This window comes from Sciurus carolinensis, chromosome 15, assembly GCF_902686445.1.
Source record: "Sciurus carolinensis chromosome 15, mSciCar1.2, whole genome shotgun sequence".
Classification (NCBI taxonomy): domain Eukaryota; kingdom Metazoa; phylum Chordata; class Mammalia; order Rodentia; family Sciuridae; genus Sciurus; species Sciurus carolinensis.
The window spans coordinates 7,970,557-7,994,998 of NC_062227.1; the positions used below are offsets into that span (position 1 = coordinate 7,970,557).

The 24,442-nt window shown below is 39.6% G+C and overlaps 1 protein-coding gene across 5 annotated transcripts; it reads right to left on the bottom strand.

Annotated features, from left to right (window-relative positions):
* Positions 1–381: 381 nt before the first annotated feature.
* On the bottom strand, positions 382–19,719 carry LOC124965536 (zinc finger protein 717-like). Of its 5 annotated transcripts, none has more exons than XM_047526559.1 (5): positions 19,501–19,719; positions 15,640–15,787; positions 5,219–5,345; positions 4,678–4,770; positions 382–2,204 (listed from the first exon to the last, which is right to left on the bottom strand). In XM_047526559.1, the coding sequence occupies exons 2-5, from the start codon at positions 15,694–15,696 to the stop codon at positions 826–828; spliced, it is 1,656 nt and encodes a 551-aa protein (XP_047382515.1). In that variant the 5' UTR covers positions 15,697–15,787; positions 19,501–19,719; the 3' UTR covers positions 382–825. The 5 variants fall into 5 exon arrangements, with proteins under 5 accessions (XP_047382515.1, XP_047382516.1, XP_047382518.1 ...); XM_047526560.1 differs by lacking the exon at positions 19,501–19,719 and adding an exon at positions 16,704–16,766; XM_047526562.1 differs by lacking the exon at positions 15,640–15,787.
* Between the last annotated feature and the right edge of the window lie 4,723 nt (positions 19,720–24,442).

A 24,442-nucleotide genomic window follows, 5' to 3' on the forward strand; every position in this document is an offset into this window, starting at 1 on the left:
AATAACATGGAAGACAGTTCTAGGCAAAACACTGAAGAAACTGCATAGATTCTTTAAACTCACAGACAAATGCAAGAGTGAAATGACTAAGACAGAATTTCATACTAAAAGGAAATCAGAACATAAAAATTTGGAAAGTTTACAGCCTAGCCATGTAAATAACAGAAAAGCATGCAGGAGTATAGCCAAGAACCAACTCTTAGATAGAGGCATTAGCCTCTATATGAATGGCAGGTCAAGCGTTATGAACACAATTATAATTCCCATAATTATAAATTCCCAGCTACACAAAAATATTGGAAGTTTTTTAAAGGATCTGACATATTAATTATTTTAGCTTCAGTGAGATGTTTCTATTGTAATGCAAACACATCACACATATAAGGGTTCAAAAGAGCATTTACTTTTCACTCACAAAAAGGACAAATCAAGAGTTCTGGGGCAGAAGTGGGAAGATCTCTGGTCTTGCCAATTATTTCCTTCTATCTTAAATCAGTGATACTCTCCTGTTTACGGCTCTGAAGGACATCCTGGTGGTCAACTTCACATCAGATCCACAGGGCAGGAGACACCAGGGAGGACTGACTGCACAGCTTTTATAGGCACCATGCCTGGAAATAACATTCATCACTTGTGTCCCTATTTTTCTGCACAGCTCAGTTACATGCTCCCCCTGTGGTAATGGGAGATGAGAAATGCAGGCTGCTTCCAGAAGGAAAGTGGATTTTGGAGAACATGCAGCCAGTCGCTGCCATACAAGATTAAAAGTGTGGTTGACCTGGCAAGATGTGGTTTCTGGCAAGAGGTTTTCCCACACCCATGTTCTTAGGGTGTTTCTTTTACATGATTTGACTGGTGCTTGCTGAAGCTGGACCTGTGGGAAAATGTTTTTCCACATTCTTTACACTCATAGGGTTTCTCCCTTGTGTGAACTCTCTGATGTTGACCAACGTGTCCCTTCTGGCTAAAGGTTTTCCCACACACATTACATTCATAGGGTTTTTCCCCTGTGTGAGTTCTCTGATGGACAACGAGGGCTGATCTATTGCTGAAAGTTTTCCTACACTCTTCACATTTATAGGGTTTTTCACCTGTGTGAATTCTCTGGTGTTCAGTGAGTTTTGACTTATCCTTGTAAGATTTCCTACATTCTTTACATTCATAGGGTCTCTCTCCAGTGTGAATTCTCTGATGCTTGCAGAGGTGTGACTTCTGGTAAAAGGTTTTCCCACACTCACTACACTCGTAGGGTTTTTCACCTGTGTGAGTTCTCTGGTGTACAGTGAGGACTGCCTTGTGATTGAAAGTTTTCCCACACTCTCCACATTCATAGGGTTTTTCGCCTGTGTGAGTTCTCTGATGTGCAGGGAGGGCTGCCTTGGATTTGAAAGTTTTCCCACATTCCTTACATTCATAGGGTTTATCTCCAGTGTGAGTTCTCCGATGTTTGCGGAGGTGTGACTTCTGGTGAAAGGTTTTCCCACATTCATTACATGGGTAGGGCCTCTCCCCTGTGTGAATTCTCTGATGGATGGCAAGGAAGGACTTACAGGTGAAAGATTTCTCACAGTAACTACATGCACAGGGGTTTTTCCCCTGTGCCCTCTGATGTATTACAGGGTCTGAATTGATAGTGAAGGTGTCCTTATCTTCAATACATTCAGAGGGTCTCTCTCCTGTGTGTATTTGCTGACTTTTAATGATATTAGGCTTTTCATAGAAAGCTTTCTTCACCACCTGAGTTTTCTCTCCATCAATGAAAAAAAAATCATCACAGGCCTTTCCCACACAAACCCTCTCATGTTTCAATACTATCGCCTCTGCGTTCAAGGTTTTAACCTGTCCACAATGTTCAAATTCCTGCTGCTGCGTCTGAATCCTGTGATGCTGACCAAGATGCTGAGGACGTCTGAGGAATTTCCTGATTATATGATAGGCATCAGGTGTCTCTCCAGCCCGTACCTCATCGAGCTCCCTAGAGAGAAGTATGTTTTGAGGTACGTTAAACCCCTCAGGCCTTGTTCCTAAATAGTTCCCATTATTTAAAATCAGTTTTGAAATATAGTTTGAGCTCAATTTAATTTTTTTTCCTAATTCAACTCTCTCCTCAGTTGATGCATTGCTGTTGATGATTACAATTTGCCACAAATGTCTGTCTTGATTTTCTTGGCTCCTGTCTATTTGGTCATCCCCTTTCTGGACATCTAAAATGAAAAACAACAAAAAAAATCTATAAAAATATTTTATGGAATGCTCATGTAAAAATAAAGTTCCTTCGTCTTATGTTAGAAACCTACCATTTGTAAATTAATCAATAATGAATAGTGATTATAAGCATAGTCATGAATCACTTAATGACAAAAATATTTGAGGAAAAATGTGTCAATACACAATATTGTCATGTGTGAATATCACAGAGTTCACTTACACAACTCTAGATGGTACAGGACCATCACCTTGTGTGGTCTATTGATGCAATCGAGGCACGGTAAACATGAGATGTGTGGGGCTGCTCCCAGGGTAACACAGCATACTAGCAATAAAAATTCTGATAAATAGAAGAGTATGCCCTAAAATAATAAAAATTATGGTATAGTAAATACATAAACCGGTACCATAGTCATTTAATTACTGCCATTGTTTGAATGTTAAACATCCTCCAAAGGCCCATATGTTAATGACTTTGTCTCCAGGTTGGTACTACTGGAAGATGTTGTAGACCATCAGGAGGCCTGACCTAGAGGCAGGTCCTAAGGCCCCTAGGGGGCTGTCCTCAAAGAGGATTGTGAGAACATGACCCACCCTCTCCCACCCTTGTTTCCTGATTCATAACATGAGCAGCTTGTCATCATGTTCCCAATATGATCTTCCATCCTTGCCAATGACCAAAAGTGATGGGGTCCCACTATTCTGGACCAGAACCTCCAGAACCATGAAGCAAACTGAACTTTTCCCTTTATCAGTTAACTGCATCAGGTATTTCATTGTAGTAACACATAGGTGACTAAAAATTATCAAGAATTATGTACGATATACAGTTGTACGTGTTATACTTTGATGTGACTGGTAGAGCAGTAGGTCTGATTATATCAGCATCACCACAAACATGTGGGTTATGCATCAGACTATTATAATGTTTAACATGTCACTAAATGATAGGAATTTTTGAGCTCTGATATAATCTTATGGGACCAAGATTATGTAGATGGGTATATGGTCCACAGTAGACTGAAATGTCCATTACTGAATATGGTCTTTCTTCTGACTTAAGGTAAATAACTCAAAAGCATATTGTCTGGGGTAATGGTTTGACTCTCTTCTTCCCTATGCTAGATGAAGGCAGCTTTCTCCAAATTCCTAACTGAACCTGGCTTACTTTGCTTCTCAGACCACAGCAGGTATGGGATTCTTTCATCCATAACCCCGGGCTTCCCGTACATGCTGGTCGAAAGCAACGTGCTTTCCAACCCAGGATGTGCCCACAAACTTTAGAAACTGCTTTTCTGGTTCCTTCTGAGATCTACAGCCTGACACTGTCCCCCCAATTCCTAATGCAAGTACCCCTATTGCATAATTCACTGTTCTGAAAGCTTTTATTTTAAGCACTGAAGTTTCAGTTGTTTTGTATTTTCATAGAAAATTGAGACTTACAGACATTTCTCATTCTCCTTGTTTTAGGAGAATGTTCATAAAGACAAAGGGAAAATAAGGACTTCAAACTCAACTTTCAGAAATTAGAGCCCTCCAAAATGAAACCTTTGTTTACTTGGCCTGGGGACCCAAAATCTCCTGTTTTACTCTGTCCCCAAAATCTCTTATACTCTGAATTTCAGGCCCAACTCTTATTATGCTCCTATTCCAGGTCCTTCTCAGATTCATGATTTTTCATTTGTGGAACACAGGTTCACTCACAGACTTCTTTTCTCTTTATCTTATCAACTCCCTTGATGTCCTCTTCTATAAGAATGACTTTAAATATTTGTTTAAAGGCACTGATGTCCAAATTTGTACCTCAAATAGGGATGTCCATCCTTAAATCTAGATTTTGTATTCACCAATTAGAAAAAAACTAACTTGAGTTGAAGCCGTGCCAAAGTACATACTTAAGAATGCCCTAAAACTGCCTTCTCTGACCATCCTTTCTGAATTATCATTCCATTTTTTTCTCTCTCACTCTAGTTAAATGTTCTATGTAATTCTCATCCAATTACTTAACATTTTTCTTGTTTCTCTCTCGTTAGAATGTAAACTTTATGAAAGAGGGACAATATGTTGACGAACATTATAATGTTATACGAACATTATAAAATTGCCACTGCTCAATACCTGCTTAAGATGTGCTGACAGAATAAATGGATGTAAAAATAAAGGCCTAGAAAAAAAACCATTCCACTGGAACGGTGGAAGAGAAAGCAACTGAAAATGTGAAAAAGTGAGAAACAAAGAAAGATGTCTAAAAAAAGGAAGGTAGAGAATCCTTTGGAAGTAAATGTTTAAAATACTCAGCAAAACAGGCAAGGGTAAGAGGCCTCCCTGGAGACTATGTAATACAAATCTTTGATCCAGCTGTCCTCAGGTCTGGAACTCAGTGAAAAAGTGGTAACATAGCTCAACATCCCTACACATCTGATGAATTTTACTCTTCCCAAGCTCCCTGCACAACATGCACTGACTGACCTGGGAGGGTCTGGTTTGGGGGTTCCTCTATCATCCATGGCTCTGCTCCTTGCTCCAACTTGAAGATCACCTTAGGTTTGGTAATGCAGTGCCCTGTTAATGGGAAATAATGTAAGATTTTACCAAACTGCCACGTTAGGGTTAGATCCTTAAAAACAAAAACAAACAAACAAAACAAAATGCTTGCTTGAGGAACTGTCAATGAAGGGGGCAATGTGACCCCTTCATTAACAAGGCATGACACACGCCAAGGGTTGGGGTGCCCATCAATAATCCCAGCAGCTTGGAAGGCAAGCTGGAGGATCACAAGTTGGACACCAGCCTGGGCAAGTTAGTGAGATCCTGTCTCAAAATAAAAAATAACAAGGGCTCAGAGGTAGCGCCGCTGGGTTCCACTCCCAGTACCAAAAAAAAGGGCATATTCTACATGAACTGGAATCCCACACCTAAATAGCATTAAAACTTATAAATGGTCTTTATATTTGCCCAATGGGGCAGTGAAGGACACTGCTCCTAGAAGATGCTGGGGAATTTTGCTCACCCAGTGACACCAGGCTGCTATAGGTCTCCAACATCACATCCCTGTACAGGGTCCTCTGAGAATCATCCAGGTACTGCCACTCCTCCCAGGTGAAGTCCACAGCCACGTCCTCAAACAACACCAATCCCTGCAACAGCACATTTCTCCTCAAGTCACCAGTCCTCCCAGGCTGTGCGTATGTTTTACATGTATCTTACATACAATAGAGCTTGCTTTACACTCTGTATGAAGGATGAAGGAAAGATTACAGTGGAAGGATCCATCCACGGTAATAATTTATTATCAAAAACAATTTACAAAATTTACTTTAAATATCTAGAACCAGACTTGCAAGGGAGCTAAGCATGAATAAAATTCTGTTCCTCTAAGGATTGAGCTGATATGAAAACGAAGTATAGATGCATACCTGGAATGATGTGTAAGATGAATTAATACAGAGAGAAGTACAATATAGACTGGGAAGACAAAGGAGAAAACACAGCTCTATTTTGTCTCATGAGGTTGTGTGTCACTGAAACCCTGAAGATGCTTGCCTGCCATGTGAACTGCGTTCTCATGAATGTGAGTAGCACAAAGAATGCCCATCACTACACACACTGCCCTGCCTGGGGGAATAAGTCCGGCCCATGATGAGATTCATGCAATACTGATGGAACTTCTTACTGAGTGGGTCTGAATTTATGACCCAATTCCAACAGCAAAAAAATTGTGTACTATCATCTTTTAATTACTTATACATTAAAAACACATACACGTCCCAAAATGTCCTTCCTATGTGCCAAAGAATTGCTTGTGGGCACCACAGGGTGAACACTCCACTTCCCTAACCACACCATGTAAATAATGATATAAGAAAAGGTAAGTTATATGAACAGATGTGCATTTAGTAATCAACTCTGGAAAGAGTGGGAAGGGGCTTAAGGAAGAGTCATAAAGGAAGAAAACAGGATGAAAGATTACCACCTATACCAGAACAAAGAGCAGTAAATACACATAATGAGAAAATGAAACAATGAAGAGTACAAGCAGAAACAGAATATGGTATTAACCTGCTGAGCAGAGGGTCAGATGGGATGACTACTGACTTCCAGACTACCTGTATGATGGCAGCTAGTCAGGTACAGCTGCTCTGAGGAGAAATGTGGAAAATGGAAGAATGTGATGGGCAGAAGTAGCACAGACTGGTACACATCCCAGTGGAAATAACTGAAATCTCATATGTGGGATGCCCATCAGGCAACTGGATGTGAATCTGGAATGCAGAAGAGAGACATCAGCTGAAGAGGAAGATTTGAAAGTACCATAATTTCAAAGGTACCTGAAGCCATGACAGTGAATAATCTTACGAGATTAACAGGAAAAAAAAGGGGGTGGGGGGACTTCTACCCAAGTAAGAAATGAAAGACAATACTGAGAGTATCAGGTTGCCTCAAAGGAAGAAGATGTGTATCCACAGGGGCAGGGCCCCAGTCTCTGATGACTTCACATGCTGAGGTGGATTGCAGCTGTTCCTTGTTTACATCTTAAGTCTCTATAACATAACTGCGGGTTACTTCAGTGACTACTCTATGCCTGTGTTTGCCCCTCACCATCTGGAATCTGCTCCTTTTCAACTGTGAAAGTCCCTAATATTTTTCAGAATAGGCCAAACCAATTTCTCCAAAGATATAACTCACAGAATACACAATAATAAACACATCTATTAAGGAACAGAATAATCACTAACCTTCAAATACAGCACCTGCTCTATATAGATTCACCATTGAATTCCACAAAACATTCAGGAAGAAATCATATCAATTCCCTACAATCTATTTCAGAGGATAGGAGCAGATAGAAGATTATAGTTCATTTTATGAAGGTGGCACTACCCAAATACCAAAGATATTACAAGAATAGAAAACTACCAACCAGTACCTCTCATGAACACAGATGCAAAAAATCCTCAACAAAATATCAGCAAATTGAATCCAACAATCTACAAAAAGAATTATACATCAAACCAAGTAGAATTTATCCTAGGCATGCAAGGCTGGCTCAGTATTTCAACATCACCTGACACAACTCACTGCATTAAGAGTTTGAAAAAGAAAAATCACATGATCACACAACAGATACAGAAAAATCACTTGAAAAAACTTACCACTCTTCAACTTGATAAAACAAATACCCATAAAAACCTACACCAAACATCATCCTTAATGATGAGAAATTCAAACCTTTCCTGTAAGACCAGTAAATAAGAAGGCAAGGAAGTACCCTCTTATCATCACCTCTCTCATCTCTATACTAGAAGTACAAGCTAATGCAATAAGACAAGAAAATGAAATTAAAGGTATGCAAACAAAAAATAAATAAAATTGCAGATAACATAACTCTATGAAGACAACATTGTTAAAGCAAAAAAAAACTGGAACTAGTGATTATAAAAAGATTGCAGGATACATGATTAATCCACATTAATGTTTACAGCAGCTCAATTCACAATAGCTAGATTGTGGAACCAACCTAGATGCCCTTCAATAAATAAATGGATAAAGAAACTGGTATATATACACAATGGAACATTACTCAGCCATAAAGAATAAAATTATGGCATTTGCTGGTAAATGGATGGAGTTGGAGAATATCATGCTAAGTGAAATAAGCTAAGCCCAAAAAACCAAAGGCCAAATGTTTTCTCTGATAAGTGGATGATGATACATAACAGGGTTGGGGGAATGGCAAAAGAAGAATGGAGGAACTTTGGATGGTGCAGAGGAAAATGGGGTGGGAGGGGTGGGGGAAGGAAAGATAGTAGAATGAGACAGACAGTATTACCCTATGTATATGTATGATTACATGAATGGTGTGAATCTATATTGTGTAAACCATAGAAATGAAAAGTTGTACCCCATTTGTGTACAATGAATCAAAATGCAGTCTGTAAAAATAAAAAATTTAAAAAAAAAAAGAATGAGAAAATAAGTCATAGACTAGAAGAAAATATTTGCAGAAGACAGATCTGATAAAAGGGCTATTACGTAAAACATGCAAACAATTCAAAGCTCTATAGCTATTGTAAGAAAACAAACAGCTTAATTTTTAAAACTGTCCAAAGATCTTAACAAATACCCAAAAAGAGAAGACACAGTCAATAAACACAGGAAGAGCCAGGTGAAGTGCAGCACATCTGTAATCCCAGAGGTTCAGGAGACTGAGGCAGGAGGATCATGAGTTCAAAGTCAGTCTCAGCAAAAGCAAGGTACTATGCAACTCAGTGAGACCCTGTCTCTAAATAAAATACAAAATAGGGCTAGGGATGTGGCTCAGTGGTGGAGTGCCCCTGAGTTCAATCCCCAGTACCTCCCTCCACAAAAAAAAAAAAAAAAAAAAGAAAGAAAACAGAGGAGGAGATGCTCTGTATCATATAACATCAGGGAAATGCAAATTAAAATAACGAGATGGTTCTATCTACATGCCTAGTAGAAGGAACAAAATATGGAACGCTGATAACAAATGCTAATGAGGACGTGGAGCAAGAGAAACTCATGACTGCTTGTGGGAATGCAAAACAGGACAGTCACTGAGGGAGACATTTTGGTGATTTACTATGAAACCAAACATGCTCTTACCATATGATCCAGCAATCGTACTTGTGGTATTTACACAAAAGAGGTGAAAACCACTCCCATAAAAACCTGTGAACAGATGGTTTTAGACTGTATATTCAAAACAGTCAAAATTTGGAAGCAACCAAGATGCCCTTCAAGAGGTGAATGGACAAAACTGTGGCATATGTGGTCAATGAAATATTACTCAGCACTAAAAAGAAATGAACTATGAAGTCCTGAAAGGCATCGAGAAATCTCAAAAGGCACATTATTAAATGAAAGAAGACATTTCATTATTAAATGAAAGAATCCAACTATGTAACATTCTGGAAAAAGTAAAGCTGTGGAGAAGGTAAAAAGATCAGTGGTTTCCAGGGTAGGGGGCAGTGGGAGGGATGAATAGAAGTAGCAGATTTTTAGAGCAGTGAAAGTATCCTCTTTGGCACTATAATGCTAGAAACATATCATTATATATTTTTCCAAATCCATAGAGTATACAATACTAAGACTGAACCCTAATGTATACACAGCCTTTGGACAACATGATGTGCCAGTGTAGGATTACCAATTGTAACAAATTTCCCACTCTGTTGAGGAATGTTGACAAAGGGGAAGGCTATGCATGTGTAAGGGTATGAGTATGGAAGAAATCTATGCACCTTCCTCAGATTCTGCTGTGAAATTCAACTGTTCTAACAAAATAAAAGTGGTTTTCTCTTAAAACAAAAAAAAAAAATCCAAACACTTGAATGCCTGAGTTTAATAATTATCATGTAATACTAAAACAAATATTAAAAAATCCTACTTATAATAAAATCACTTAATAACGATGAATGGATAAAAAAATGTGGCCCACATAGGCAATATTCAGTCTTAAACAGGAAATCCCTCCACTTGTGACATTTGTGCAGCACAAATGTACCTGGGGGACATTAAGGTAAGTAAAATATATCTAGACACAAAAAGTACTGCATGATACCGCCAGCAATGACCTAAATGTGTTCTCCAAATTTCACATTGAAACCTCACCACCACGTGGACAGTATTGGAAGGTGGGGCCTCTGTGGGTGATCAGATCAGAGTTCCTTTCTCTGTAATGGATTAGGACCCTTTGGTAAAAAAGAGTCTCAATCAATCTCTACTGTTTCATGCCCTTCAACATGTGGGGAGGCAGCAAGACCCTAACCAGATATCAAAGGCCAGCACCTTGATCTTGGACTTTCCAGCCTCTAAAACTGTGTGATGATTTCTATTCTTTAATAAGTACCCAATCTCAGTTTTTGGTTACAGCAACATGAATGGACTAAGATACCATATATATCAAGAATTTAAAATACTCAAGCTTACAAAAGCATAAAATAGAATGGTAGTTACCATGGGCTAGGAATAAAAGGAATTGGGGAGGTATTGGTCAAAGGGTACTAAGTTTTAGTTACATGATATGAAGCAGTCTTAAATATTAAATCTACAGAACAGTGTATGCAATTCAGAATACTGGGTTATATACTTAAATATCTGCTAAGAGGCTTAATTTATGAGAAATTGTGTTATTACATATAAAAAGAAGAGAGATAGTAAAAACTTTTGGAGGTGATGTATTTATGGCATTATTTTGGTGATGTTGCCGCAGGTGATTAATGCATATTCCTAAACTCATCAAAATGTACACATTAAATATAGACAATGTTTGCACATCAATCATATCTGAATTTTTTTAATTAAATAATTAAAAATTGACAGCAAGATTGGGGATATACCTCAGTTCACAGAGTGCTTGCCTGTCAAGCACAAGGCCCTGGGTTCAATCCCTAGCACCACAAAAAAAAAAAAAAAAGAAAAACAGGTGTCAAATTTTCCCAGTATATGTTTATTTCATTATTAGCTTCTAAATCTAGTTGGCTGTCTCAATACATTGAGGTGTCAAGATTTTTAAACCAAAATGTATGACTTGGTCTGGAAAAAATTTTTAAATTAAAATTGTGTGTGTGAAGATATTTCCAATTCCAAAAAACTGAACTATAATCCATTATGTGTTTAATCATGTTTATTTAAAATAATAAAATTAAAATTAAATTAAATGATAAAATTACATTATACCTGGGGAGAAACTTTTGAGACAAATGAAAGTAAAAATACAACATAAAACCCATGGGATACAGCAAAAGTAGTGCTAAGAAGGAAACTTTGGGATAAAGCCCATAATAAAGATGAAGAAAGATCTGAAATCAAAACCCCAACTTCACACCTTCAAGGAACTAGAAAAAGAAGAACTATGACAAACCAAGGAGGGAGGAAATAATGGTTAGAGCAGAGATAAATGACATCAAGAACAGGAAGGAAAACATAGAAAAAAACATAACACTAAAAGTTGGTTTCTGACAAACCTATAGGTAGAGTAACAAGAAAGAAAGTGACACTCAAATACTAAAAATCATAAAATGAAAATGGCGACATTATAACCAAAACCATAGGAATAAAAAGGATCACAAGTTAATTGTGAGGCTAAAATTCTGTACCATAAAAGAAACTCCTCAATTTCTTGAAACACACAAGCTACCATATAGAATACTGAAGAAAAAAAAACCTGAACAGACTTTTTTTTTTTTTTTTTTAACTATTAGGGAGACCAAATTAGTAATCAAAAACCTCCCAAGAAAGGAAACCTCAGGCCCAAAGAGTTTATTGGAAAATTCTACCAAACATTTCAAGAAAAATTCACACCCATCAGATTCCGCAAACTACTTCAATAATTAGGTCAGCATTAACCTGGTATCACAGCTATTTGAACACCTGTCACAATAAAACACTCACAAACTACGAATAGATGTTAACCCCACCTCAACATAATTAAGGCCACACACAAAAGTCCACAGCTAACATACTCAATGTCAATCTTTTCCCCTAAAATTAGGGAAAAGAAAAGGAAAGGAAGCCTCCTCTTGTCACTTCTATTCACTATAGTACTAGAACTCCTACCAGAACAATCAGGCAAGAGAAGGAAATAAAGAACATTTAGACTGGAACAGGGAAGAGGTAAAATAATTTCTCTTCACAGAGGACAGGATTTTTAAAAACCTTAAAGATACCATACACACACACAAACACAGAGGGGGGGGGGGAGAAAAGAAAGGAAGGAGGGAAGAAACAGGGAGGGAAGGAAGGAAGGAGGGAGGAGGGAGGGAGGGAGGGTAGGAAGGCAGGAAGGAAGATTGTTATACTAACAAATTCATCTTACTTGTAGGATAAAATACCAACACAAAACAATCAGTTGCATTTCTGCAGACTAACAATGAACAGTCTGAAAGGGAAATTCAGAAAATAATTCTACGTACAAAAGAATCAAAATAAAATTCAGAAACAAACTTAACTAAGGAGGCAAAAAGTTGTGTACACTGAAAACAACAAAATATAAAGCCACAGAAATGAATCCTGGAATGTATTTTCAAATGATCTCCCACAGGGTGCAAAGGCCACTCAGTGCAGAAGAGTACAGCAACTGGTATTGGGAAAACTGGATATCCACAATGAAAGGCAAACCGGATGCTTATCTTATACCACATAAAAAAATTAACTCAAAATGGCTCAAAAACCTGTATTTAACACTAAAACTATAAAACTCTTAAGAAAAAAAGTAGCAGAAAAGCTTTGTGAAATTGAATTTGGTGATGATTTTATAGACATAATGTTAAAAGCACAGTAGCAAAAGTAAAAAAATGAATGAATATAGATCAAACAAAAAATTCCTGTGCATCAAGTCACAATCGAAGTAAAAAGGCAACTAGAGAATGAAAGAAAATAGTTTCAAATCACATATCTCACAAGTTAATATGCAAAATACATAAAGAATCGCTACCATTCCACAGTAAAAAATAAGTAAATAAATAACTTGTTTAAAGCACAGGCAAAGGACTTCCACAGACATTTCTTCAATGATGACACTAAGCTTGGCCAACAAGCTAATGAAATACCATTCATCATTAGAGGAATGCAAATCGAAGACACACTGATTTATCACTTCACAACCAACAGGAAATACCACTCTTCTAAAATGATGGTGGGAATGTAAAATGTTCCAACAGCTATGAAAAAAGGATAGGGCTCCTCAAAAAATTAAAAATAGAATTACCGGGGCTGGGGAGATAGCTCAGTTGGTAGAGTGCCTGCCTCGCAAGCACAAGGCCCCCTGGGTTAAAAAAAAAAAAAAAACAGAATTACCCTATGGTCCAGCACCCAAATTCTATGTATATATCCAAAATAACTGAATGCAGGATCTCAAAGACACATTGCATTGTTCACATAGCTAGGAAATAAAGACAATCCAACATTCTCAGGGACCAGGTCTAGAACCTAATCAAAGAACTAGACCAGATGCCCAACAGGAACTACTCAGATCAGTGCTTACAGGTGCCTCCTGCACCCACCACCCATCTGGAGAGAAGTGTCCACCATGTTCATGCTACTCTCTACCAACTTCAAGTATGTGAAGGGGCAGATGGCAGGCAAGCAGGATCTGATTTTGTTGGGCTTTCAGTCAGTGCTGAAAAGATTTCTGGTGCTTGTGAGAAGGGCAAAGTGTATTATGGATATGGCAGAAATGGAAAGTCTGTCGTCCAGAAGGCAATTGGTGGCTTATTAAAGACTGCTGCAAATTATTACTATTCCCCTTATTGAAAGGTAAAATCTAATTGCTCTTTCCTTCACTGGGGTATTAGTGATGCTTGATTAAGAAAGACTAGAAACAGTATGGCAGAACTGGCCTAAAGCAGATCAGAGGCATTAGGAAACAAACAATCCATACTGCTAAATTAGTTTACTAATCCACAAAAGCATGACGTGTAGAAGAATAAAGTCAGTAAGTTTTGTGAGAATTCATTATGCAAATTATCAGAATACCAAAAAAAGCATTAGAGAGCATAGGTAAACATGGAGTGTAGGTTTACACTTAATATCAGATTCAAAATAAATGAAGTATAATCATTGTTTTTTGTTTGTTTGTTTTGCTATACTGAGGATTGAACCCAGAAACTCATGCATGCTAGGCAAGTATTGCTCTACAACCTGGCTTTTTTTCCCCCCTTTAATTTGATTTTCAGAGTCTCACCATGTTACCCAGGCAGGCCTAGAATTTACAATTCTCCTACCTCAGCCTCCCGAGTAGCTGGGATTCAGGTGTGCACCACCAAGCATGGCTATATTAAACATTTTGTTAGATCTCAATATAACATTGAATTCAAAATGTTCAGTTAATTAGGTTGTCACTTTTTATTCTTAATCAACTTACAATTCTAGTCCATAAACATGTTTATAACTAATGCACATATCTTCCCAGACTATTTTTAACTGGTTACCTGCAATAGAAGAATTAGTTATAATCTTTCAAAGAGTTTAAAAATATAACATGTATTTCTGAACTACAAACATACAAGTAATTTAAAATATCAGTGCTTCTTTGTTTTTCTTCACAAGTATTTTTACTGACTTATTCAAACATATTCCAACTAATTCCTAAATTTTTTTTTCTGTGGACTGCTGTGGACATCACATGAGTTAGACAGAAGCAGAATCTACTTGTGATTGAACCTCATCACTATCAAACACACCTTTCAGGGAATTTTGAGTCCCAGAAGTTCCTCCCCTTATTCGACACTGTATGCAGACACAAAAAGAAAATGAAAAGAACAAACATGATACTCACTTTACAGGAGATGAGATGAGACCTAAGAAAGGGAGAAGCCCAGGGAAAAAAAAAATCCCATTTCAGGAATTTGGGTCACTCACTAAATGGCAGTAATGCCATAGGAAAGAAACAGAGGATGAGATTTTCATTTCAGATTTGTTGGTCTGGAGGTGTCTTTTAGATGGCTACCAAGAAATAAGTACAGGGAGTTAAAAGTATGGTCTAAAGGTCAAGCTACAAACAGGTTGGAGCAACCCAACCACAGAGAGATGAATCATGAAGGAGAACTGTAGAGAGGGACAAATAGTGATCAGGATGAGACACATGGATGAACTATGTGAAGAAGAAGAAAAAGAAATTCAGGTAAAAGAGAAGAACCACCACTGAGGTCATGAAACTAATACAGAAGAATTTTAAGACGATCACTGCAAACTTGGTCAAAGATTCAAGTAAGGTGAAAACTAGACAACAGTACTGGATCTGACTATAATTTAGGTTACTGGTGAACTTTAGAAGAAATGAACTAAGACTACATTCCATGGGTTCAAGTCCAATCAGCAGTGGGAATGTTTGTGAAAAAAATGTTACTCAATGATCTGCTGTATAACCTGTACATAGGAACTGAGGAAAAATCATGGAGAGTTATTTAAGGACCTGTGGTTGACTCAGTCCTCCACACATTCCAGGTTTAATCCTTGAATCAAGGATGACTATGCAAAAGCTGTCTGGGACCATACTACTTTAGCAACTACGTAAATCTATCTAATGCAGAACACAAAAAGTGTTTATTTCCAAATTGTCAGTGAAAGGTTTTCCACTACATCATCTATGTAACCAATAAAGATAGTGTTTCAGACTTTGGCACCAGTAAGTTTTCATGCCGCATGAAAATTTAGCATGCCCTTCTCTCATGTTCCATTCCAATCATGTAACAAATGCAACTGTCTTTTTGTCATGGGGTCAGAAAGATCAGAGACCGACACATTAAACTTAGGTGACTCTGAGGTATCATAACCTGCCTATATCTACATGCCAACTTTATGTCTAGTTTCCTAAAGCTGAGTTTTACTTATTTCCACTTTTCCATTTTAATATATGGGTCTTGGGAAGCTCATAATATACAAAGACAAAGTAAAGAATAAACAACTCACTGAAGATCTGTTCAGGTTTTTTTGCTTTTGGAGATGCAGAGAGCACTCTGGAAGCATGGCTGGAACAGAAGGTGAGTGGAATGGACTAAGGAGAGAACTGGTGGAGCTCAGTCCAATATTATTCTGCTCGAAACACTCTACACATTAGCTGGAAAAGACAAAAAGTAAAAAAATTTTAAAAGGCTCTATGTGGCAGAATAGTCTTTTTTTTTTTTTTTTTTTTGCGGTACTGGGGATCAAACTCAGGGCCTTATGCTTGCAAGGCAAGCACTCTACCAGCTAAGTTATCTCCCCAGTCCCAGAATAGTCTTTTACTCCTCAATAAGGGGCAACTAAGACCCTACTGAAGATGCATCTACATTAAGGTAGGGATTAGGCTTAGAACTTATCGGGGAGTTAATTAGAACATATGTTACCTACTAATTTTATAGCAATTAATGTTACCCAAAAATATAACTTAATTTAAACCAAATTAATGTTATAGAAATACAGTTGGGCTATATTAACTATTTCCCTATTCATATGGGGATTCCACTCAGGACTCCTTATAACTGTTTCTACTATAACATCTTGTTTATATATACTTAAACATCAGGAAAACATCTTACAACCCAACATCTTCACTTACAATTATATAGGTAAAAAATGTGCACAACGTCTATCTTGTGGTACACTGCTCCAATAATGCTTCCCAGTGACAGGTCTAACTGTACCCAAGCCTTTGTATAGTATGCTCTGACAACAAACTGGGCTTTACCTTTGGATTTGCTTTAGCCAATGGGTATTAGAAAATATATCTGTTTGAAAAGTACTTGCCCACTAGTATTTGCCTTCTTACAGACTTAACGTGAAGAAGCCTATGGCTACTCTCTTGGAAAAACAGGGAAGAGCCAATGGTCAGTACAAACCACCTGACGTGAGAATAAAGCTATCCTGAACCCAACAACCTCAGTCAAGAAATCAGACTAATGCTTCATTTGAGAGAAAAGAAGCACAAGCATAGAACTACCCACATGAACACACCTCAAAATGCAAAAATCAGTGTCAGGCAAGGTAGCACACACCTGTAATCCCAGCAACTCGGGAGGATGAGGCAAAAGGATTTCAAGTTTGAGGCCAGTCTCAGCAACTTAGCAAAGTCCTATGTAACTTGGCGAGATCTGTCTCAAAATTTAAAATGAAGAGTTGGGGATGTGGCTCAGTGGTTAAGTGTTCCTGTTAATTCCTAGTACAAAAAAAAAAAAAAGGGCAGATCAACAGAACTTTGAGCCAATTTTTTTTCCTTTAAGCCAATAAGTTTTGGTTGGATCACTCACACAGTAAGTGCTAATTCTAAGTCACCATAATTCAATACTTTTAGCAAAATCACCTGGGAGAGATTACAAATTAAATGCAATCAAAAAATTTTCAAAACCACATGCAGAAGTTTTAAAAATCAGAATGAATGTGAGTTCAATGAACTAAGCTGCTGGCTCAAACACACGTTATGGTGATCATAAAACAAAATTGTTTGCACATCAGTAAAATATATTTTTTGTGTCATAAAAAGTCTGTTTACCTTATAAAATATATAGTCAGTTATTTTTAGTGTGCTATATTTTATTTACATTTTAAGAAAATGTCTTGAAGTGTTACATGATCTAACTTTAACATTTTAAATAATGTAATAGAGGTTTCTATTATGTTCCTGGAAAACTTATGATTTTTTCTGTGTGTGTGTGTATGTGGTGCTGGGGATTGAACCCAGGGCCTTGTGCATGTGAGGCAAGCACTCTACCAACTGAGTTACATCCCCAGTCCAAAATTTATGATTTTTAGTAACAGATTAAAGACATTAAGTGGGAAACACTTGTGTTATTAACCCTTTGAGGTAACAATCTGCAGAAAATGTTAGGGATAAAGAAAAGGATAAGAATGCTTAAGCTATGGTATTATAATCTCAAAGTAAATAAACACTTATTTTGACTTAACCAAAAGTCAAGATGGCTAACATTTGAAATCATGTGACCTTGGGAAAGTCAACAGCTCTCCTCAAATTGTTTTGTTGTTGTTGTTGGGTTTTTTTTTTACATCTATCTTGGAAAAACATTCTTGAATTACCAGGAATAACTATCAGAACAGAAGGGACGTCAGCATATCCCTACATGGCCAAATTGGTGACTCAACACGTTGAGATTGTTGACATCAGATCTGCTATTTTGCTGCCATCATTATTCTGCTCCCCAACACCACTTTACAACCCAGATTGTTAGCCCCCGAACTTCCTAGCCAGTAATTGGTCCAGATTGTTAGCCCAGCGAACCTCTTCGCCAACCATTGGTCCGCCTAATTATTCGCCCGCAAAATTCCACTGCTTAAGCATAGCTCCCCCGCCGTTTTCTCTCTCTCTCCTGCACACACTCTCTCACCCTGCAGGGAGACACTGCCTGTCCGCTTAATAAACTCTCTTGCATGAGTTCCTGCGTCTGGAGTGGTTTCTGGGTGCTTTCGGAGATAACACACTGCCAACAATGAAAAACACCAAGGAAGTGGGTTGTGTACAGAGCACTGCAGACAGATGCTCTCAGGTATGAGTTTATGCTGCCACAGTCTTTAATCCTTCTCCAGTAGGTACCATTTCCTAGGCTCTTGCCTACTCTTCCTTAGCCCAGCTTACCTCTCTCCTCTGAAAGGTGGTCCAAACCTTTCAATCCCACTAAGTCTCTGATAGCCACTGGATGCAGTACTATTAACCAAGTCATGGGCATTCTACACAGTAGGACCAAAACTTGCTTAGGCTATGCAGTCACCTTTCTGGCTCTTCTGCCGCTACTCTGAAGCATGAGTGGGAGGTTCTGGCCACAGGTGGGTTCTTTCAGGTGGGATTCCTATTCTTGGAGCCCCCTCCTCAAGCGGCATCAAGAAATGCTTTGTTCCAAGGAAAATGAGGCCATCATCCAGTACCCTCATCTCCACGGGAGACTAATTCACTGTCCCTGGAATCTAGGTCTGGTATAAACTGTAACTGGAGGTGCTAGACTGGCTAACCTGTACAGGAAGGACCAGAAACCCCACTTGAGGAGTCATCGAGGAACCCACAAACACAACTACCACAGAGCCAGACTCGGTGCGCACACGCTTATCATAATTTCTTTAGGAATTTGGGGGTCACCCTCCCAGTGTTGTTAGGACGCTCATCTCTTACATGGGTAAACTGATGTCACGGGTTCATAATGTGAAAGGGTAGAAACCCCATTATAAAAAGAAAAAGGTAGAGACCCTCTGCTATAAAACAAATATATCTAGTTAGTTAAGACTGACCAAACCAAAACGAATAAAAATCGTTTGAATAAAATCATTGAGCTGTGCTGACTATGGTAAATACAAGGACAGTACCAAGATAAAATATTGTGGCCATAAGTTAAGGACATTGTGACCATTTCTGTGAAGCAACCCATCCCTTCGGAGGCCCCAGCTGCCAGTTGCAGACATGGGTAGTCTGGTTCCCGCCTAGGTCGCCCTGCTGACGTGCCACGTGCAGCCTGAAATAGATAAGCTGGAACTGGCTGTTTGCATTCCTTGAGAGAAAAAAAAAAAAAAAAAAAAAAAAAGCAAAAAGGCCCCTACTGTAAGCCTGCCAGGATTTTTTTTTTTTTATGGCTTTCACTTTAAAAACCAGCTTGCTGAAGTCACTACAACTGCCCCACTTGGAGTAGTGGTCCTGACGCGTCAGCCTGTTTTTTCTTTCTCTCTCCCCAAAATAAACTTTTTTCCTCCTTTAGTGTCGGGGGGGGGGGGGTCTCACTACGCGTCGATAACCGGACCCCACAACAGTAAGGGGATCCCGCAGGGACGGAGCGGCCCTGTGAAGTCACAACTCACCCTCGACCTCCCAGGACCGCTGCCCCAGAGTCTCCCTCTCAGAGCTGCCGGAGCCCTCTTCTGTCCACCTAGAGGCAAACACCGGCCTTCTGGCAGCCACGGGTCTTCTGAGCACGAAAGCTCTGCACGCACGTCCCTTCCGCAGCCCTAGCTGGCACCTGCAGGTCACGTCCCTGCGCCTTGAGATCCGGGGACGTAGAATCTCCCACAGTAACAAGATACCCTCAGACTTCGAAGCCTAGGGGTGCGTCTCAACCACCTCACACCAACTTTCACGAAGAAATCAAGTCCAGAGCCTGCTCCGGAGTGTCGGGAGAAGTTCGACCACAGTACTTCCGGTGAAAGATGGCGGCAGTGGGCGTGGCCGCGCATGCTCGACATGAACCCGGAGAACAGCGTGGGCCCCTGTTAGTGGGAGTCACTAGGAAGGAGACTACATTTTCCACAAGGCACTGCGCCCACCCCGTGGGAACCCGCGGCGGGAATCTTCGTTTTCCTGGCGGTCAGATCTGGTACCCAGAGACCCGGATGTATCCTCGCTGCTCTCAGGAACTGGGCTTCCTTATTAAACCCAGGTTTTTCTGGAGAGGCTGGCGCATGGTGGAACGAATGGAGAAATTTGAATATAGGCGAAGCAGTCAATAATATTAAAAACTGGCTTTAACTTTTTTAGTTTAAGCGCATTGTGGCTGTAAAACCGACTTTTACATATGCATTCTAAAGCTTTTAAATTAATGTTAACCAATTAACTCTCTGAGTTCAGAGAAAGTGAAAGACCCTAAGACCCCCTGTCCAAGGAAGAACTCACGTAATCACTGGCTGCAAAAGCAAGAGGCAGTTTATTGTGATGTTACACAGGCGCCTGCGGGTGCTCAGCGAAAGCTCAGCCGGAGCTTCGGTGAACTGGCACACCGGGCTTTGGGGTACAGGTTTTTTATAGGGTAAAGGGGCAGCTTTCACGCGCGGTAAGCAACAGATTTCTTATTGGTTATTTTGAATCCAGCATTTAGACATCCTTGGAAAAGCCATAATTTTACTTTAACTGGAGAGGGGGATGATAGATAGAGACACAGACAGAGACACAGGCTTCCCCAAATTGCCCGCAGCCTCGCACTTCCGCACCTGCATAAACACAGGTTTTTCCCTGATTGCCCGCAGCACGGGTCGTAAAAATGGTAAAGAATGTATAAACACAGACTTCTCTCATCTGTGAAGTCCAGGGGAGCTGACCCGAGAAGGAACCTTACTAAGGATAACCCTTGGGGGGGGGGGGGTCAGAGCGGCTCAGAACTTAAGATAACATGCTTCACAGGCCATAATTTTACTTTGTCATTTACAATCCTTTGTTATCTCATCCTATTTACTCTGTCCTTGGTCAGGAATCTGGTATCAGAAGTTTTACAGGACAGTTTTATAGTTCCTGCTTATCAGCTCCTGTTAGTTCAGACATCTGACTTTCCCAATTATCCTGCCCCTTTCTTAACTAAATCTTCAGATAAATTCCTTTAACATGCCCCGTTAATGATTTTTCTTTTTCTCTTAAAATAGGCCTGAGCTGAGGGGGCAAGGGTCTTTTCAAAAGCAGTGTTTGTTCTCACCCTCTAACCTAATTTGTGGGTTTTTAATGGATTATATTATTGAATCTGAAATTCTTCGGCAGTGTATGTAGCGAAGTAAAATATCAGGGTCACAGAGGAGGTGCAGTCCGTAATCCTGTGCCAATCAGTTTACACTCCAGTGTCTGATAATTATCTGCTCACGATCTATAGTTATTTGTTCTTTGGGGAGAATTTTGCTTTTCCTTCTTTGGTTTCTGCCACAAACTAGGCACGGAGTTCTGTACAAAGGTTTCTCAAAGCTTCCAATACAACCAACTCTTCAAACCAGAGTGGCTGGCTGGAGTCACCAGGTTGATTTGTGCTTGAATGTGGAATGGGGTGACATGAAAGTGGGGAAGTTTGGCAGTTGGGGACAGGGATCTCAGAGGCTTAACTCTTGCTCAAGACCTATTCCTGGTTTTCCCTTTTCTTAACATATGCTTTGCCTTGTTCAAATTGCTTCTCAGTGACTCTGTTCTGCAGATCCAGGGAACTCAGATTGATTTTATGAAAGCTGATGATATAAAAAGGAAATCATTCTTCTCAGACGCACACAAAATTAGGGTTGAGAAATTAAGAAGAAGGTGATACATGCCTGCCTGTCTGAAATAGGGACTTTGTCAGGTTCTTTCTAAAGGTACAAAAGAGACGTCTCCTTGTTCAATACACACCTTAGTGCTTTGCACCTCTAGCAAGGGTGCACAGATTTCTGTAACAAAATTTATCTTTAACATTGTTTCAGACTGCCTCAAGTCAGAAAAGACGTTCTTGACCCACTTGCTAACCAAACACACCTACACCTGCAGCCGACACCAACTCCTGCATCAGGTCCTCAAACCAGCAAATTTTGACCCAAGTAACTTAGGTACATGTCTCCCTCTTTGCCTTTACATCTTTCCTCTTACCTCAAACTCCTTGAATAGACCCATAGTTCAATGCTGCACAGGTATTTCCATTGCAGTGCTCTTGTCACAAAAAAAAAAAAAAAAAATCACTTTTCTTTGGAGAATCTCATACTGATTGTTACTAACATTGATGACCTTCACAGATCCCACTTGCCTCAGTCTTTGAAATTTTTAGTCTCCCTCTTAGACCTTGAATCCCATATTTATCTCTTAATAATCTATTGGTATGGTTTCTGGGGGTGCTTTAAATACAAGATGATTGGCAGGGGGTGGGTAGGAAGCATCAATGCCTATATGGATAGTTGTTCCCTGTCTCAGTAGTCCTCCGTGTTCTATCCATAAGAATGGAGACACTAATATACATCTGGAAGAGTACACCCCCTGCCCACCTGTAATGCTCTGAAGGCAAGGAACGCAGTCCCCTTCTTCCTCCAATGAAGATGATGTCTTCATTGCCAAGGAGAGGGGACTCAGGGGTGACACACAGGTTTTCCCCAAACTAGCCATGGATTGTAGTTTTTCGTATTCATTTTTTCACTTCTTTTGGTAAAATTATTCCTAAGAATTTTGCTTTTGATTCTATTTTAACTAAGATTTTTTCTTTAATTTCATTTTTGGATTGTTTACCTCTCTGTACAGAAACACAATTGATTTTGCATAGGGAATGACCTATCAATTCATCTATCTCTGCATTCCTTCCTCATTTCTAGGAATCTGCTACACACCTTCCTGTGACTCATCTCTCTGAATGCCCACTTCTGTCATTTCTACTTACTACATTTCCATGCTGCTTCCCCTATGGTATGGAAAACTGGAAAGTTAGACCCACCTAATTTGACTTTCTTGGGCTCTGTTAAATATTAACAACCTTATCTCAGTGGCATCAGAGAAGATAAGTTATTTAAGCATGTCACAGGTTGGACACTGGTTCCTCTATGCTTTTCTTGGAAGTGATTGATTAGCCATGAATAGTGCTCCGACCCTGACTCTTCCATGGGGATTTTTACCTTGTGTGGATCAGATGGAATGCTTAGTACCATGGTTTCACGACAATTCGCATGGATCTTTCCCACAACAGGAGATATCACATTCTCAAAGCTAGCCAGTGGATTCCCTAGCCTCTAAATATGTGACTAGGAATCCCCCATGAGAGATCAACAGAGCCAGATACTAGGTAAATTGGCAACAGATTTTTATCAGTGATATACTATTATACTTGGAATACGACTGAAGTGAAATCAACCTCAGTTTGTCCAGAAGTGAATGGACATTCTTTTTTGTACCACGGATTGAACTAGGGGTGCTTAACCACTGAACCACATCCCCAGCCCTTTTTTATATTTTATTTAGAGACAAGGTCTCGCAGAGTTGCTCAGGGCCTTGCCAATTTGCTGAGGCTGGCCTCAAATTTGCGATCCTCCTGCCTCAGCCTCCTGAGTCGCGGGGATTACAGGCATGCACGACCGTGCCCCACTCAGAATTTTTTTATCTTGATGAACTAGTATATCTGATGGAAGACTAGTAGATCTAATTTCTAAGCAGCAAAGCTATCAGGCTATGGTGTGACTACTTTTAACTGCTTACAGTGAAATGAGAGAGCAAGGAGATGATTTAAAGACAATGTATAACTAAAATGGAAGCAGTTTGGAGAAATGCAGAAATTCTGGAAAACCCTCCCTCTGTCTGTGTAAAGAGTGCAAAAGCATGCTCAGGAGAAGAAACCAAGGGTATGGCCCAGTTGACTTCCCAACCTCCAGAACCATAAACTAAATAAACCTCTGTTCTTTACAAATTAGTCTGTGGCAATAGAAAATCAACTAAGACTCCAAGGTTGAGTCCTAGTCCAGAAGGGGGCTCAGAAGAGCCAGGACAAGAGTTTGGTACAGGAGAAAACATTCATTATCCCAGGATAGTTAATGCATTCACAATTTGTATTTACAAAGAAGTCAAAGCACCTGCCTTAGACATAAGGACACACTTTTCTAATAAAGTGCCTACTCCAAACTTTTCGATGGGGACAGGGAATTTCTGTATTCTATTTTATCACCATTTCCTTCTACCCTGTTTGTACACCTCAGCTCAGACCGCCTTTAATTGATCAACTCTTCTTCTGTAAGGCAACTTGGGACCCGCAGCAATAGCCACCACTGCGCGATCCTGCTGCACTGCCGCCCGCTCGCTCAGCTAGCCAACAGCTCCCAGAAAAATGCACCGCAGACACGAGGTCTCACGCAAGAGACTTTATTATGCAGACGACTAACACATCTGCTCAGGGTGAAAAGAAAGGAAAAAAAGAGAAAGATGCCGTATGCGCTTCTCCCAGATATTGGAATCTCCCGGGTTGGAAGGAACCAGTAGCGGAGGAGAATATTTGCAAGCTGACTGATGAACCAATAGCTATTTAGCATGTTAGGACGTAACGTGGGAAGCAGGAAAATG

Bases quoted from the DNA above. Each gene is read 5' to 3' on its own strand.
- LOC124965536 (XM_047526559.1), bottom strand. From the start codon at position 15,696: ATGCTTCCAGAGTGCTCTCTGCATCTCCAAAAGCAAAAAAACCTGAAC. The intron at 5,346-15,639 runs GTGAGTTGTTTA...GTGCTGTTGCAG, and splicing joins AAAACCTGAACAGATCTTCA to GGATTGGTGTTGTTTGAGGA. The intron at 2,205-4,677 runs GTCAGTCAGTGC...TTTTCATTTTAG, and splicing joins CCCAAACCAGACCCTCCCAG to ATGTCCAGAAAGGGGATGAC.